The 18,695-nt window shown below is 42.9% G+C and overlaps 1 protein-coding gene across 1 annotated transcript in view; it reads right to left on the bottom strand.

Moving 5' to 3' along the window:
- Nucleotides 1–18,695, bottom strand: part of LOC124005639 — a 40,715-nt gene that overhangs the window by 11,219 nt on the left and 10,801 nt on the right. The window contains exons 3-10 of the mRNA XM_046315078.1: nt 14,460–14,517; nt 14,035–14,192; nt 13,809–13,943; nt 11,951–12,141; nt 11,817–11,848; nt 11,306–11,448; nt 5,985–6,085; nt 4,992–5,212 (exon numbers count right to left, since the gene is read on the bottom strand). Of these exons, the coding sequence (XP_046171034.1) occupies nt 4,992–5,212; nt 5,985–6,085; nt 11,306–11,448; nt 11,817–11,848; nt 11,951–12,141; nt 13,809–13,943; nt 14,035–14,192; nt 14,460–14,517 (1,039 nt within the window). The remainder of the gene's footprint in view (nt 1–4,991; nt 5,213–5,984; nt 6,086–11,305; nt 11,449–11,816; nt 11,849–11,950; nt 12,142–13,808; nt 13,944–14,034; nt 14,193–14,459; nt 14,518–18,695) is intronic.

The following is an 18,695-nucleotide window of genomic DNA, read 5'->3' on the forward strand; positions in this document are numbered from 1 at the left end:
AGCCCAATTGAAAAATATATGGCACATGGAAACCAAACAAGGGTAGTCTATGGAGACAGGTGGGATGGGCTGAGTGGCGGGATTAAAGAGCTTGTGTTTGGTAAAGTATCATTGTTATGTGACTGCTATATATAAAAGTACCATGTATGTCAAATGTATATGTAAAATGTATGTATAAACTCAGCAAAAAAAGGAAACGTCCTCAACTGTCAACTGCGTTTATTTTCAGCAAACTTAACATGTGTAAATATGTGTATGAACATTACAAGATTCAACAACTGAGACATAACCTGAACAAGTTCCACAGACATGTGATTAACAGAAATGGAATAATGTGTCACTGAACAAAGGGGGGGTCAAAATCAACAGTCAGTATCTGGTGTGGCCACCAGCTGCATTAAGTGTGCATCTCTTCCTCATGGATTGCACCAGATTTGCCAGTTCTTGCTGTGAGATGTTACCCCACTCTTCCACTAAGGCACCTGCAAGTTCCCAGACATTTCTGGGGGGAATGGCCCTAGCCCTCACCTTCCGATCCAACAGGTCCCAGACGTGCTGAATGGGATTGAGATCCGGGCTCTTCACTGGCCATGGTAGAACACTGACATTCCTGTCTTGCAGGAAATCACACACAGAACGAGCAGTATGGCTGGTGGCATTGTCATGCTGGAGGGTCATGTCAGGATGAGTCTGCAGGAAGGGTACCACATGAGGGATGAGGATGTGTTCCCTGTAACTCACAACGTTGAGATTGCCTGCAATGACAACAAGCTCAGTCCGATAATGCTGTGACATACCGCCCCAGAACATGACGGACCCTCCACCTCCAAATCGATCCCGCTCCAGAGTACAGGCCTTGGTGTAATGCTCATTCCTTTGACGATAAACGTGAATCCGACCATCACCCCTGGTGAGACAAAACCGTGACTTGTCAGTGAAGAGCACTTTTTTCCAGTCTGGTCCATCGATGGTGGGTTTGTGCCCATAGGCGACGTTGTTGCCGGTGATGTCTGGTTAGGACTTGCCTTACAACAGGCCTACAAGCCCTCAGTCTAGCCTCTCTCAGCCTATTGCGGACAGTCTGAGCACTGATGGAGGGATTGTGCATTCCTAGTGTAACTCGGGCAGTTGTTGTTGCCATCCTGCACCTGTCCCGCAGGAGTGATGTTCGGATGTAACGACCCTGTGCAGGTGTTGTTATACGTGGTCTGCCACTATGAGGACAATCAACCCGTCCTGTCTCCCTGTAGCGTTGTCTTAAGCGTCTCTCAGTACGGACATTGCAATTTATTGCCCTGGCCACATCTGCATGCCTAAGTCACGTTCACGCAGATGAGCAGGGACCCTGGGCATCTTTCTTTTGGTGTTTTTCAGAGTCAGTAAAAAGGCCTCTTTAGTGTCCTAAGTTTTCATAACTGTGACCTTAATTGCCTGTAAACTGTTAGTGTCTTAACGACCATTCCACAGGTGCATGTTCATTAATTGTTTATGGTTCATTGAACAAGCATGGGAAACAGTGTTTAAACCCTTTACAATGAAGATCTGTCAAGTTATTTGGACTTTTACGAATTATCTTTGAAAGACAGGGTCCTGAAAAAGGGACATTTCTTTTTTTGCTGAGTTTATGTAGCAAAAAAGCTGTAAAAAAAGTTAAATGATATTTGTCCTCTGAAGAGGGATTAATAAGGATTCATCTTTTTTAAAGTGCTGTCATGTTCGGTGAACTCAAAGCCATAAGTACTGATTATTTAGAATTTGATGGATTTTAACCATTATATTTCAATGAATATAGCACTCAAAGAAATGCAATCTGGAGAGTCTAGCTATAAGATTGAATTATTTTAGCCCATTGATTGCTTGAATCAACAGATTGAGCAATGAAGAGAGATTACCAAAACCCAGTGGTGGAAAAAGTACCCAATTGTCATACTTGAGAAAAAGTAAAGATACCTTAATAGAAAATGACTCAAGTACAAGTGAAAGTCACTCAGTAGAATACTACTTGAGTAAAAGTATTTGGTTTTAAATATACTTAAGTATCAAAAGTAAATGTAATTGCTAAAATATAAAATTGCTAAAATATGTATCAAAAGCAAAAGTATCAACAATTAAAAAATGTATTATTTTAAAGTTTTATTTAACCAGGAAGGGCTCATTAAGATTAAAATCTATTTTTCAAGAGCGCCCTGGCCCAGATAGGTGCTGCCTATCTTGCCTTATATTAAGCAAACCAGACAGAACCATTTTCTTGTTTTTTAAATTTACGGATAGCCAGGGGCACACTCGAACATATCCCCGATTTTGTGTTAAATTCTCTACAACAAAGCTTTCTTAGTGCCCAACATGCTTTCTCTACCCTTAACCTTGTTCTGAACACCTCCAAAACAAAAGTAATGTGGTTTGGTAAGAAGAATGCCCCTCTCCCCACAGGTGTGATTACTACCTCTGAGGGTTTAGAGCTTGAGGTAGTTACCTCATACAAGTACTTGGGAGTATGGCTAGCTGCAGGCTAAAGTTAAATCTAGACTTGGTTTCCTCTATAGTAATCGCTCCTCTTTCACCCCAGCTGCCAAACTAACCCTGATTCAGATGACCATCCTACCCATGCTAGATTACGGAGACATAATTTATATATCAGCAGGTAAGGGTTCTCTCGAGCAGCTAGATGTTCTTTACCATTCGGCCATCCGATTAGCCACCAATGCTCCTTATAGAACACATCACTGCACTCTATACTCCTCTGTAAACAGGTCATCTCTGTATACCCGTCTCTTGATGCTTATTTATAAAACCCTCTTAGGCCTCACTCCCCCCTTCTGCCAGTCACATTCTGTTAAAGGTCCTCAAAGCACACACATCCCTGGGTCGCTCCTCTATTCAGTTCGCTGCAGCTGGCAACTGGAACGAGCTGCAACAAAACACTGAAACTGGACAGTTTTATCTCAATATCTTCATTCAAAGACTCAATCATGGACACTCTTACTGACAGTCGTGGCTGCTTTACGTAATGTATTGTTGTCTCTACCTTCTTGCCCTGTATGCTGTTGTCTGTGCCCAATAATGTTTGGACCATGTTTTGTGCTGCTACCATGTTGTGTTGCTACCATGTTGTTGGTATGTTGTGTTGCTACCACGCTGTGTTGTCATGTGTTGCTGCCTTGCTATGTTGTTGTTTTAGGTCTCTCTTTATGTAGTGTTGTCTCTTGTCGTGATGTGTGTTTTGTCCTATATTTGTATGTTATTTTTTAAATCCCAGCCCCCATCCCTGCAGGAGGCCTTTTGCCTTTTGGTAGGCCATCATTGTAAATAAGAATTTGTTTCCGTACTTTACTATTTATATTTTTGACAACTTTTACTTTACGAAAGACAATAATGTACTTTTTACTGCATACGTTTTCCCTGACACCCAAAAGTACCCGTTACATTTTGAATGCTTAGCCGAACAGGAAAATGGTCCAATTCACGCACTTATCAAGAGAACATCCCTGGTCATTTCTACTGCCTCTGATCTGACAGACTCACTAAACACAAATGTTTTATTTGCAAATGATCTCTGAGCTTTGGAGTATGCCCCTGGCTATCCGTAAATAAAATATAAAATGGGGCTGTTTGGTTTGCCTAATATAAGGAATTTGAAATGATCTATTTATACTTTTACTTTTGATACTTAAGTATATATTAGCAATTACATTTACTTTTGATACTTAAGTATATTTAAAACCAAATATTTTTAGACTTTTACTGGATGGCTTTTACATGAGTAATTTTCTATTACATTTATCTTTACTTTTACTCAAGTATGACAATTGGGTACTTTTCTCACCCCGTTATCCATCATAAACCAGCCCCTCGCGCTTGCCAACTCGCTCTGAGGGCCCTCCGTTGTCACATGTTGCGGAGGAAACTCGGGAGGGTGACCTGAAGAGTAGCGAGAGGGTCAACCCTTCAACTTCAGGACACACTCGTGACTTGAATGATGCAATTCATGTTTCACATTGAAATAATATAACAAGCATGATGTTCAAATGAACAAATCCCCCCCCAGAAATCAACCAGCTTCCTCCTAGAGTCAGACACCGAGGTCAAGCACAAGTCACACAACAGGACTAGGTAGACAAAAACAACTACCCACCCCCCAAACCCCCTCTTAAGAGACCCCCAAAGCAGACATTACAGGCAGGCCAGTTGAGAACAAGTTTTGGGATGCATTTACTTTGTTACATGTGTCATGCCTTGAAATCAGACACAAACAAGGATGAGGGAGTGATTTGGGATTCAACCACAGAGTCAAAAAAAAAGCAAATCGAAGTGCGTCACTACCCACCCCCCAAACCCAAAGAGGTGTCTGGCCCCCTCTTAGAGACCCCAAAGCAGACATACCACTTCTCTTAAAATGTCTGGTAGTCTGTCTGAATGCCTCTGACTGGAAAAAGGGAAGTGAAGTACAGGATGGGAGGAGACCTTTAGACCTTTGGCTGCAGCGGTAGACGCCCTCTGGGAGTCAGTGGTTTGTATGACTTGGTGCATTCCATTAAGCAGTTAGTCGCCCACGGAATTCTATAAAATCGAAGGTAGTGGGCCTGGGAATGTGGGTATGTTTAATTTCATTACAGTCGCATCCATTCATGTTTCCCAGACATAAACATACATAGATGCACACCCATTGTCTGATGGTTGGGAATACTTTCCACCGTTAGTTAAAGTACAAACATGCACACACACTGGTTGAATCAACATTGTTTCCACATCATTTCAATTACATTATGTTGAATCAACGTGGAATAGATATGTTGAATTGATGTGCCTAGTGGGATTGCATCATCACTTGGAAAGGGGAGGCTGGATACAGTCTGTTGAAGATGAAGTGATCTAATCGTTAGCCTTCAGGCACTCTGAAATCTACTTGCAGACAGTGATAACCCCATGTCTTTGGGATAAACTGCCTGGCTAGGTTAATCTACCTACAGTTTCCACCCTACAGAGCAACTCACTTGTGTCCATTGCAGCAGATTTCATCCTGAGGGTTGTAGGTCTCTTCTCCACAGCCTGGATTGTTGAGATGAACGCGTGACTCACACACAATTTCACGGGATGGCAGATACAAGTGGCCACCTGGGGAGCACTGGTGCCTAGCCTCCACCCCACGGTGCAACATCTGGTTACAGCACAGCACCCGTCGGTCCTCTACAGCATAGGGAGTTTTACCGCAGCACTGGGAGAGACACACACCAGTCAGCAGGGTATCAACACACGCGCACACATAAATAACAGACACACACACACACAGACAACTTCATGCACTCACAAACCATAGCATGCAAATACACAAAATTCACACAAAATCACAAAAGAAAGTCAAAACGCTAGAAAAGAAAGTCTGACTTTCTTACCAGTAAACCTGTGCACACATCTTCTACCGACAGAGTGCCGTGATAGAAAAGAGACCCAAAGAGAGCTCTCGTTACTCGTCAGGTACACTCTCACACTGAAGAGGGGCTGTACTACTCTAATTGGTTGCGGAATGGGGCTTAAGTAAATAACTGTGCGGACTAAACTGACATAGTACAGCATATAGCCAAAGTAAAGCTCTCACCACTACAAATAGTCCTTGTTACTGGCAAATCATGGGGCAGATTTTCTCCCTGATAGACTTTTAGATCAAACAGCACTCTAGGACATTGGCTTGGAGTATAGGACACCCACTTCCAACTGGGGCCCTATCTAAACATTCTGAGTGTATTGAAACTAGTCTGTGGACAACGTATAGTTTGACACTTTGTTATTTTGACCATTAACATGTATTTTTTTTACAAACACATCCATTTACAGTACAGCATTGTCTTCATGTCTTGACAAACAACTACTCAACAAGTGGGTGGATGATACATTCATTTGACTGGGATTAGCACATCTTTATGTTGCGGAGGAGGTTCAGTGAACTAAATTTAGCTGTAGGCCTAAGCTCTGTGGGCTAATGGACTCACCAGGTTTTTCCCAAGCACCCTGTGAGAAATCTGCCCGGCACAGCAGATGTTGATATCTGGATTGTAAACCTGAGAGCCACAGCTAGCAACATTGTAGGGACCTGGTGAGAGAGATGGGAAGGAGGGAGGACAGAGATGGTGATGACTCACATGAAAAAAATACTTGTTTGCTATAGACATCTATAGAACTTACTGCGGCATTCAGAAAGTATTCAGACCCCTAGACTTCTCCCACATTTCGTTACGTTACAGCCTTATTCTAAAATTTATCAAATTGATTATTTTCCTCCTCAATCTACACACAATACCCCACAATGACAAACCGAAAACAGGTTTTTAGAAATGATTGCAAACGTATAAAGAAAATAAGAAATACCTTATTTACATAAGTAATCAGACCCTCTGCTATGAGATTCGAAATTGAATTGAAATTGAGCTCAGGTGCATCTGTTTCCATTGATCATCCTTGATGTTTCTACAACTTGATTGGAGTCCACCTGTGGTAAATTCAACTAACTGGACATTATTTGGAAAGGCACACACCTGTCTATATAAGGTCCCACAGTTGACTGTGCATGTCAGAGCAAAAACCATGCCTTGAGGTCAAATAAATTGTCCCTAAGACAGGACTGTGCCAAGGTAAAGGTCTGGGGAAGGGTACCAAAAAATGTCTTCATCATTAAAGGTCCCCAAGAACACAGTGTCTTCCATCATTCTTAAAACGGAAGAAGTTTGGAACCACCAAGACTCTTCTGAGAGCTGGCTGCCCGGCCAAACTGAGCAATTGGGGGGAGAAGGGCCTTGGTCAGGGAGGTGACCAAGAACCTGAGCTCCAGAGTTCCTCTTTGGAGATGGGAGAACCTTCCTGAAGGACAACCATCTCTGCAGCACTCCACCAATCAGGCCTTTATGGAAGTGGCCTGAAGCCACTCCTCAGTAAAAGGCACATGACAGCACACTTGGAGTTTGCCAAAAGACACCTGAAGGACTCTCAGACCATGACAAACAAGATTCTCTGGTTTGATGAAACCAAGATTGAACTCTTTGGCCTGAATGCCAAGAGTCACATCTAGAGGAAACCTGGCACCATCCCTACGGTGAAGCATGATGGTGGCAGCATCATGCTGTGGGGATGTTTTTCAGTGGCAGGGACTGGGAGACTAGTCAGGATCGAGGGAAAGATGAACGGAGCAAAGTACAGAGAGATCCTTGACGAAAACCTTCTCCAGAGCACTGAAGACCTCAGACTGGGGCAAAGGTTCACATTCCAACAGGACAACAACCCTAAGCACACAGCCTTCTAAATATCATATAATACAATTATAAAACCACTAACTATGAGATTTCACCTTCCTTATAACTGTAAAATACATATTTGTATGTTTAGTATATTTGTATGCTAGAATCCTGACTAGAACCAAAAAAATTGATCATATTACTCCAGTGCTAGCCTCTCTACACTGGCTTCCTGTCAAAGCAAGGGCTGATTTCAAGGTTTTACTGCTAACCTACAAAGCATTACATGGGTTTGCTCCTACCTACCTCTCTGATTTGGTCCTGCCGTACATACCTACACGTACGCTACGGTCACAAGACGCAGGCCTCCTAATTGTCCCTAGAATTTCTAAGCAAACAGCTGGAGGCAGGGCTTTCTCCTATAGAGCTCCATTTTTATGGAACGGTCTGCCTACCCATGTCAGAGACGCAAACTCGGTCTCAACCTTTAAGTCTTTACTGAAGACTCATCTCTTCAGTGGGTCATATGATTGAGTGTAGTCTGGCCCAGGAGTGGGAAGGTGAACGGAAAGGCTCTGGAGCAACGAACCGCCCTTGCTGTCTCTGCCTGGCCGGTTGCCCTCTTTCCACTGGGATTCTCTGCCTCTACCCTGTTACAGGGGCTGAGTCACTGGCTTGCTGGGGCTCTCTCATGCCGTCCCTGGGGGGGGGTGCGTCACCTGGGTGGGTTGATTCACTGTTGTGGTCAGCCTGTCTGGGTTGGCGCCCCCCCTTGGGTTGTGCCGTGGCGGAGATCTTTGTGGGCTATACTCGGCCTTGTCTCAGGATGGTAAGTTGGTGGTTGAAGATATCCCTCTAGTGGTGTGGGGGCTGTGCTTTGGCAAAGTGGGTGGGGTTATATCCTTCCTGTTTGGCCCTGTCCGGGGTGTCCTCGGATGGGGCCACAGTGTCTCCTGACCCCTCCTGTCTCAGCCTCCAGTATTTATGCTGCAGTAGTTTATGTGTCGGGGGCTAGGGTCAGTTTGTTATATCTGGAGTACTTCTCCTGTCCTATTCGGTGTCCTGTGTGAATCTAAGTGTGCGTTCTCTAATTCTCTCCTTCTCTCTTTCTTTCTCTCTCTCGGAGGACCTGAGCCCTAGGACCATGCCCCAGGACTACCTGACATGATGACTCCTTGCTGTCCCCAGTCCACCTGGCCATGCTGCTGCTCCAGTTTCAACTGGCCTGGGCCCTAGGACCATGTCCCAGGACTACCTGACATGATGACTCCTTGCTGTCCCCAGTCCACCTGGCCATGCTGCTGCTCCAGTTTCAACTGTTCTGCCTTACTATTATTCAACCATGCTGGTCATTTATGAACATTTGAACATCTTGGCCACGTTCTGTTATAATCTCCACCCGGCACAGCCAGAAGAGGACTGGCCACCCCACATATGCTCTCTCTAATTCTCTCTTTCTTTCTCTCTCTCGGAGGACCTGAGCCCTAGGACCGTGCCCCAGGACTACCTGACATGATGACTCCTTGCTGTCCCCAGTCCACCTGACTGTGCTGCTGCTCCAGTTTCAACTGTTCTGCCTTATTATTATTCGACCATGCTGGTCATTTATGAACATTTGAACATCTTGGTCATGTTCTGTTATAATCTCTACCCGGCACAGCCAGAAGAGGACTGGCCACCCCACATAGCCTGGTTCCTCTCTAGGTTTCTTCCTAGGTTTTGGCCTTTCTAGGGAGTTTTTCCTAGCCACCGTGCTTTTACACCTGCATTGTTTGCTGTTTGGGGTTTTAGGCTGGGTTTCTGTACAGCACTTTGAGATATCAGCTGATGTACGAAGGGCTATATAAATAAATTTGATTTGATTTGATTTAGTGTTAGAGAAATGTATATCTTTTCTAAAAGTCCCTCTTGCTCCCACTGCTGTAAACATCACACAGAGCTCTTGCTTGGCTTCCTGAACTTGTTAGGAACCCGCCTTTCACCCCATATCAATGTTGTCCATCTATGACGAACATAACGTTTTTTGTTTAAAATCTATGAATTATTTTAGATGAATGGCTGTAAATCAAACTCAATGTGCTATGATGTAAGGATTGAGGGCTAGGGTTGGACAATATTACGATATAAATCAGAAATCAACGATGTTTGATAGACATCGTCAATGGCAATAACACCGTGATGCGACAGACGATAATTTAACCTACAGTTGCAAGACAAAGTATCTGAACCCTTTGGAATTACCTGGATTTCTGCATAAATTTGATCTGACCTTCATCTAAACCACAACAATAGACAAACACAGTGTGCTGAAACTATTGACACAAAGTATTATATTTTTCTTGTCTATATTGAATACCTAATTTAAACATCCACAGTGTAGGTTGGAAAAAGTACCTGAACCCCTAGGCTAATGACTTCTCCAAAAGCGAATTGGAGTTAGGAGTCAACTAACCTGGAGTCCAATCAATGAGACGAGTTAGGCGATTTTGGTTAGAGCCGCCCTGCCTCATTAAAAAACACTCACGAAATTTGAGTTTGCTATCCACAAGAAGCATTGCCTGATGTGAACCATGCCTCGAACAAAAGAGATCTCAGAAGATTAAGAATAGTTGCCTCGCGTAAAGCTGGAAAGGGTTACAAAAGTATCTCTAAAGGTCAGTCCACGGTAAGACAAATTGTCTATAAAATTGAGAAATTTCAGTACTGTTGCTACTCTCCCTAGGAGTGGCCGTCCTGCAAAGATGACTGCAAGAGCAACAGCGCAGAATGCTCAATGAGGTTAAGAAGAAGCCTAGTGTCAGCTAAAGACTTACAGAAATCTCTGGAACATGCTAACATCTCTGTTGACGAGTCTATGATACGTAAAACACTAAACAAGAATGGTGTTCATGGGAGGATACCGTGGAAGAAGCCACTGCTGTCCAAAAAAAACATTGCTGCACATCTGAAGTTAGCAAAAGAGCAACTGGATATTTGACAGCACTCATGGCAATATTCTGTGGACAAATTAAACTAAAGTTGTGTTGTTTGGAAGGAACACACAACACTATCGGTGGAGAAAAAAATGTAACTGTAAAGTATGGTGGAGGGTGAACACCTGTTGTATTCGGCGCATGTGACAAATAACATTTGATTCTAATCTGTTTTTATGAGGAGGTGGCTAGGATCTGCCATGGTTTAGATGGTAGCTCTTTTCTGACTGCGGGGACCTGCTTTGGTGGTGTGCCATTCACTTAACATGCTGGCCAGGACTTCACATGCAGTTCAACCTCTTTTACAATGTTTTGCCACCACATGTTTGTGCACAGTCTCAGGCTGCATTACAGATCCTTTACTGTGTTGCTAGGCAATACAACAACTCGCTCTCCCCCTGCCCCGGGTAAAAATAAATTGACGATACAACCATAGATCAACAATGCTTGGACAGGTCGATTGGATGATGTGTCATTCCAGACATGGCCCAACCCCATTGCAAGCATGTGCTTTGTCAGTGGCTGGGATGTAGGGTTTAGCCAGGAATTGATGGACAGTAAGAAGAGTGATTGAAACGCTAGGAGGGACATCCCAGGCTTCAAGTGGTTTCAGATTTCACATCCTATGTCACACAGGCTAAAGAACCAGGTGGAACCAGGGCTATTGCTCAATGCAAGCCATTTCGATCTACGGGGTCCACAGATCGATTTATAAACAAAGGGACTTTAACCCGTTTTAACCCGTCTCCTCCCCTTCATCTACACTGATTGAAGTGGATTTAAGACATTACATCAATAAGGGATCATAGCTTTCAACCTGGTCAGTCTACGTCATGGAAAGAGTGAGTAGTCCTATAATGTTTTGTACACTCAGTGTACATACACATCAGAGGAGGCTGGTGGGAGAAGCTATATGAAGACTGGCTCATTGTAATGGCTGGAATAGAATAGATGAAACGGAGTCAAACGTGTGGTTCCATATGTTTGACACCATCATATTTATTCCAATCCAGCCATTACAATGAGCCTGTCCACCTATAGCTCTTCCCACCAGCCTCCGATACAAAAACAAAATAAAAAATAAAACTAGTCGGACACCTTGTGCTGTCTTACATGGGTTGCGGCTGAGTATTCCTTCACAGCAGGTCTGGTGACGCAAGTAACGCTTCCCTTGGAGAGATGTAGGGTTCTCACAGCAACCCTCTGTTGTTGGGTTAAAACAGGCACCTCGACCACAGGGTCTCTCCCCTGGCATACTGGAGGCATGCAGAGAGCGAGAGAGATGCAATACAACAACATGCACCTACACATACATAAACAATAAACGTATATGTACACAAACACAAGCATAGTTGTGAAAAACCATGCTAAAAAACAATCATCGTTACGTTTCTAATTATTCCACCAGTCTTTTTCTACAGACAAAAGGTTATCAGTTAAACTCCCTTCTTGTGCTTGTTGGCAGGCCATTCAATATCTCGGGCCTCGGCCAAAAGCCACAAGGCTTTTAGCAACTGAGACATCGAAATGTTTTATTTGAAACCCTGACTGTTAATGAAATGGTTGAATGGAACATTGAATAAATAAAAGTGAGGTTCTTTATACGGATGAAGGCAACCTTTACCAGTTTGGAGAACTCGCATCAATTCCCCTCAGCTGAAAAAAAGAGAGAACAAAATACACACAAAGATGACAAACGATCATAATGTGAAGTTTCATTACAGCCATACAAAACCAGCAGGTTGCCTTTTTACTAACATTATAACTTGATGATGCACAGCAGCTTGCATTGAGAGGCTCTGGGGATAGTGTTTCAGAGCAGCAGCAGTGGCTTTGCTGGTTAAACTGGTGGTCTCCACAGCATCGGTGGTGACTGGACATTTTGGCCAGGACCTTCCTTCCTTCGATAATATTTCCACAGCAAAGCTGGTTGTCTTCATCGTAAGGCTCTGTGGGACAGGTAATAACAATTGATGAGATTTACTGTTTAAAAGAACTCAAGAGCTTTCAAGTGCTACAGTCTTACAAGCTTGACATTGTGAAGGGGAGTGAGTGAACACAGAAGCCGTGAGGTGAAGGTGGTCGTCACAATGAGAATCGGGAAACATCTCCCAAACAGCATTCTGAGTAGACAGACCGCCACTGGGAAATACAGTTTGAGAGCCAAGTCTAAAATGTACACTACAACACCACCTCTGTTTATGCCCTTGGGAAGACTAGCCTTGTTTCCATTGATCATCCTTGAGATGTTTCTACAACTTCTGTGGAGTCTACCTGTGGTAAATTCAATTGATTGGACATGATTTGGAAAGGCACACACATGTCTATATAAGGTCTCACAGTTGACAGTGTATGTCAGAGCAAAAACCACCCCATGAGATTGAAGGAATTGTCCGTAGAGATGCGGAGAAGGGTACCAAAACATTTTTGCAGCATTGAAGGTCCCCAAGAACACAGTGGCCTCCATCATTCTTAAATGGAAGAAGTTTCAACCCACCAAGAATCTTCCTAGAGCTGGCCGACCGGCCAAACTGAGCAATCGGGGGAGAAGGGCCTTGGTCAGGGAGATGACCAAGAACCCGATGGTCACTCTGACAGAGCTCCAGAGTTCCTCTGTGGAGATGGGAGAACCTTCCAGAAGGACAACCATCACTGCAGCACTCCACCAATAGCCTTTTTCAATAAATATGGAGTTAGACTTAGCCAACTATTAACGTGATGCAAGATTAGGCCTACAATGTAGATTGTAGACGAAGCGGAGAGTGCCAAAATCTGCGCAAAATGTCAGATAACATTTATCTCACTCACCTCTCCAATGTCGGATGATCATGGGCCTTTCGAAAGGCTTTTTTTATCCCATTCCCCATTTTATTTGAATGTGACTTGTTGGTCCAAGCATATCTTCCATGATCACCTTTCAAATGAATATAAGAGGCCAGTAACCAAGTTCTATCTCAGAAAGTTATGCTTGTGAATAGTCTAAATAAAAGTATGATATGGTAATAATGAGAGAGAGAGAACCAACAATTGCAAGATAGATTATTCTAATGGGCCTCCACTTGACCAAAACTTTTTGGAAAAACAAGTTGCGTGCTGCCGGAAAATCCTTGCAAACCTGGAACAAAAACAAACCTAAAACTGGAACAAAAAATAAACGTTGCCTATAAACCCACATTTGGACAGGCAACAAATTACAAAACCAATAAAGTAAACAAACCAAGTACGGAATTAACCAAATAAATGACAGTGCAAATAAGTTTATGGCACACAACAGAATATTCTAGCCTAGGCTACATTTTTTTTGAGGAAGATGTCTGTGAATATAGGCGTTTGAAAATTTAACAAATAAAAAGTGCAATACAAAAAACAACGATATACCTAAAGGTTTCTAGCAAGGAACACAAGCATGTTCACCTTTTTTGGCTTTAATAGACTGCAGAGTGTGGTAACAATATATTGCCTGCTGTAGGCAGTTTGAAAAGGACAGTTTGAAATGCACACTACAACACCACCTCTGTTATTGCCTTTGGGGAGAATAAAACAAACACAGCTACATCATCAATGATGACAGCAAATCTTTGGTGCAGTCTATGTTAATAGACTGCACCTCACTGACCTTTTCCACAACACTTGGCATGGGGTTGGGTCCTGTTCAGGATCCGTGAGTCACAACACAGTTGGTTGAGTGGGTCGTAGGCCCTCAACCCACAGCAATCTGACACCAGCTGGCTTACATTCAGAGTCAGTTGACCTGCAATGGTTGAATCACAGATAAACACCCACACAGCATATCATTTTAAATTCAGGAGGTGCTGAAAAAAGTATGATTTTAACCCAGTTACCAGGATCAAGTGAATAGGTACAGCAGGAAGCCTGGGTGAGGTTAAAGACCCTGTTTCCACAGCAGGACAGCCCCGCCCCTTCATGACGTACTCCTTCACAGCAGGTGAAATCTAGATCTCTATAATTAACCCCGCCGCAGATGTGATCTCTGGGAGCCCTGAAAGGCAGAGGCTCATCTTCATGTCTAGAGGGCATTTATCTTCATCTATATGAAGCACATAAACTAGACATAGACAAACTGGAGTCGCAATGCACACACATACAGTTACATCATGATGACATGTCTTAATTAACGAAAGGTAGTAGGATGAAGTTGCCCCTAAACACTGTTCTAAGGTCAGTTTTGCATATCCCCACTAAAGATCTGGGCCCAAGGGCAGCTTCTAACCAGAGCAGAGATAATAATGGCACTTGCTATACTCACGTGCCGTAGAACTTCCCAGCATGGACGGAGACTGGAATTCCAAAAGGATTTACCTGCCCTGTGAGACAAGTAACATCCCCACATCAAGACAATGTCCTGGCTACGTATTCTGTGAAAAGCTTTCTCAGGTTATGCTGTTAATCTAAGTGTGATATTTGCAAAACACACACTAAGAAAATATTGTAACTGTAAATTTCTTTACAGTAAAAAAAAAAAGAAAAGAAAAAGTAAAGCACTGAATAATTCATTGCTTTAAAAATCGCATATTACAACTGCCTATCAGTGACTGAAGTTGATTAGGATAAAAAGCATAAAGATCATTTGATGATAAAATGCCTGAAAAACTAAATAAGGTATTGTCAGGAAGCAACGGTACCTATGGCTGCTGTTAACGCTCCTTAAAGTTCTCTACAGGCTTAATATCTCCACAGCAACTATAAAAAACACATCCACTAGTATGCCCTAAAAGGCTATACTGTTTAGAGTAATGATGACAACTCATTTCACTGACTTACTATCTATACTGAACAAAAATATAAGACGCAACATGCAACAATTTCAACAATTTTACTGAGTTACAGTTCATATGAGGAAATCAGTCAATTTAAATAAATAAATTAGGCCCTAATCTATGGATTTCACATGACTGGGCAGGGGCACAGACATGGGTGGGCCTGGGAGGCCATAGACACACCCACTTGGGAGCCAGGCTCAGCCAATCAGAATGTTTTTTTTCCCATAAAAGGGCTTTATTACAGACAGAAATACTCCTCAACACCTAGCACACTTTAGAGTGGCCTCCCCAGCACAAGGTGCACCTGTGTCGTGATCATGCTGTTTAATCAGCTTCTTGATATGCCTCACCTGTCAGGTGGATGGATTATCTTGGCCAAGGAGAAATGCTCACTAACAGAGACGTAAACACAATTGTGCACCAAATGTGTAAAAAATAAGCTTTTTGTGTGTTGGGAAAATTTTGTTGCATTCATATTTTTGTTTATCGCAGATTGCAGATATCCCTATTCAAGCAGAACTCTGTCAGGGAAGTAAGGTACATAATGCACAGGGGTGAAAGTAATGCCCGAAGTCCACCAGATGCATATGCGTTTTGTTTTGCCGGATGTCTAGCACACATTTTCCATACTTGACACACATGTACGTCACTTTTCAACTAGCTACAATGAACAGAAATGTAAACACAACATGTAAAGTGTTGGTCCCCAAATTGTTGCCACAAAGTTGGAAGCACAAAATCGTCTAGAGTGTCATTGTATGCTGTCGTGTTACGATTTCCTTTCACTGGTACTAAGGGGCCTAGCTCGCACCATGAAAAACAGCCCCAGACCATTATCCCTCATCCACCAAACTTTACAGTCGACACTATGCATTGGGGCAGGTAGCGTTCTCCTGGCACCCGCCAAACCCAGATTCGTCTGTCGTACTGCCAGATGGTGAAGTGTGATTCATCACTTCAGACAAGATGTTTCAACTGCTCCAGAGTCCAATGGTGGCAAACTTTACACCCCTCCAGCCAACGTTTGGCATGGTGATCTTAGGCTGGTGTGCGGCTGCTCGGCTATGAAACCCATATCATGAAGCTCCCGATAAAAAGTTATTGTGCTGACGTTGCTTCCAGAGGCAGTTCGGAACTCGGTATTGAGTGTTACAACCAAGGACAGACCATTTTTTACCCGCTTCAGCACTAGGCGGTCCCGTTCTGTGAGCTTGAAGGGGTGTCCACATACAGTACTTTTGTATAAGTAATGTAGTTTGGAAAGAAAATGGCTATTGCTGGAAAGAGAAGGCAATGAAAAAACTCTAATCTGTCTTGAAAGTTATCAAAATTCTCAACTTAATTGAGCGAACAGTAGGCCTGTAGCCTATCTTAGGATATTGGCACCAGCGGAGAGCATCGGCCATATCCCCGGTGAGTGTGCATATTCACTCTCATCACTGTTGTGTCAATGCCACTTAAAAACGTTTGTTTTTGGACAATAATTTCCTCTTCCAGTTTAGATGGAAGTCTACTATACTGTATTTTATGATACACCAGTATTGATGCACAAACCGGTTTGGGTTTTTACATTACCTTCTATAACAGTATTTGATTTTGGTTTGTTAAATGTTTACTCCATTACTTGAGTCATCTCACTCTCTCCATGCTGCTTTCCATATAAACCGTCCCCCTGTTACTCATGGAGCGAATTTGTTGTTCCTCGACCCTGACACACTTGCTTTCAGTCTGCATGGTCAATGCAGCACATGCAACAATGTTGATGACAACAATAATGTTTTCCCTTTGCTTCTTAATGTGCATCCACTAGTGTTCAGCATTGAGGGTCACCAACAACACAGTGGCCTCCATCAATCTGAAATGGAAGATGTTTGGAACCACCAAGAGTCTTCCTAGAGCTGTCCGCCAGGCCAAACTGAGCAATCGGGGGAGGAGGGCCTTGGGTCAGGGAGGTGACCAAGAACCCGATGGTCACTCTGACAGAGCTCCAGAGTTCCTCTGCGGAGATGGGAGAATCTTACAGAAGGACAACCATCTCTGCAGCACTCCACCAATCAGGCCTTCATGGTAGAGTGGCCTGACAGAAACCACTCCTCAGTAAAAAGTACATGACAGCCCGCTTGGAGTTTGTCAAAAAGGCAACTAAGGGACTCTCAGACCATGAGAAAACAAAATTCTCTTGTCTGATGAAACCAATATTTACCTCTTTGGCCTGAATGCCAAGCATCACGTATGGAGGAATGCGGGCACCGCTCATCACCTGGCCAATATCATCCCTACAGTGAAGCATGGTGGTGGCAGCATCATGCTGTGGGGATGTTTTTCAGCAGCAGAGACTGGGAGACTAATCAGGATCGAGGAAAATATGAACAGAGCAAAGTACAGCAAAATCCTTGATGAAAACCTGCTCCAGAGCACTCAGGACCTCAGACTGGGGCGAAGGTTCACCTTCCAACAGGACAACGCAGGAGTGGCTTTGGGACAAGTCTCTGAATGTCCTTGAGTGGCCCAGCCAGAGCCCAATCAAACATCTCTGGAGAAACCTGAAAATAGTTGTGCAGTGATGCTCCAATCTGACAGTGCTTGAAAGGATCTGCAGAGAATGGTAAAAACTCCCCAAATACAGGTGTGCCAAGCTTGTAGCGTCATACCCAAGAAGACTCAAGGCTGTAATCGCTGCCAAAGGTGATTCAACAAAGTACTGCTTAAAGGGCCTGAATACTTATGTAAATGTGTTATTTCATTTAAAAAAATAATTTGCAAAAATAAATAAATAAAAAATAGCTTTGTCATTATGGGGTAATTGTCTAGATTGGTGATGGGGACATTTTTTTCCATCCATTTTAGAATAAGGCTGTCACGAGACAAAATGTGGAAAAGTGACTTTCTTACATCTGCAAACGGCTAGTTTGTCTTTCCTTAGCAAGTTGGGCCTACATTGTGTTAGCTGCTAATGCTAATCGCTAGTTAGCTGGCTAGCTAGTTAATACATGTACTGAGTCAGAGCAAAAGTATACAGCCTGATATATCTTGTTTGCGCAACAGTATATTCTAAATCAAAGAGGAATACACAAATCGTGAATATGTTAGCTACATAAAGTAGCTAAGAAAAAACATTAAATATAGCCAAAGATTATAGGGTCCCCTAGGAAACAGTTACTAACACTTCGGTTCCTACCCTGTCACAATCATTTTTGGCATTTTCATTCGTTGTCATGTCCAACAACACTGTATTCAAAGTGTCCACTATTATATTCTAAATATAGAATTAGAATAACCGTCATACTTCCATGATTCCAACAGTTCACCCAAGTGTTTTGAGCTAAATCGCTAATAAAATCTCAATTGCAACATTTGGTCAAAAATAAGGCCTGGATTGTTTGCTTATATCGTGCAGTATGGAAATGACCTCAAATGAGTGATGGAAATGCAGAAATTGATGAAAATGGGGAAAGACCAATTGAAATCACATAGAATGTATGTTTTGCCAGCCTAGGGTCACGCACTACTCAAAGCAATTTATAACTTTTATTATTCAAAAACATAAAATACCTTATTTTTTTTGTATACCGTGACATGATATTTTGGCCATACCACCAAGCCCTAATCAGACATTGTTTTTACTGATCTGTTTGTAAGTGTCAGCAGATTAGAGTACCCTGTCATTTGTCTAATCAAAAAAGATTATTTCAATGTCTCCAGTCATATAAAGTGAAGTAGAA

This window comes from Oncorhynchus gorbuscha, linkage group LG19 (assembly GCF_021184085.1).
Source record: "Oncorhynchus gorbuscha isolate QuinsamMale2020 ecotype Even-year linkage group LG19, OgorEven_v1.0, whole genome shotgun sequence".
Classification (NCBI taxonomy): domain Eukaryota; kingdom Metazoa; phylum Chordata; class Actinopteri; order Salmoniformes; family Salmonidae; genus Oncorhynchus; species Oncorhynchus gorbuscha.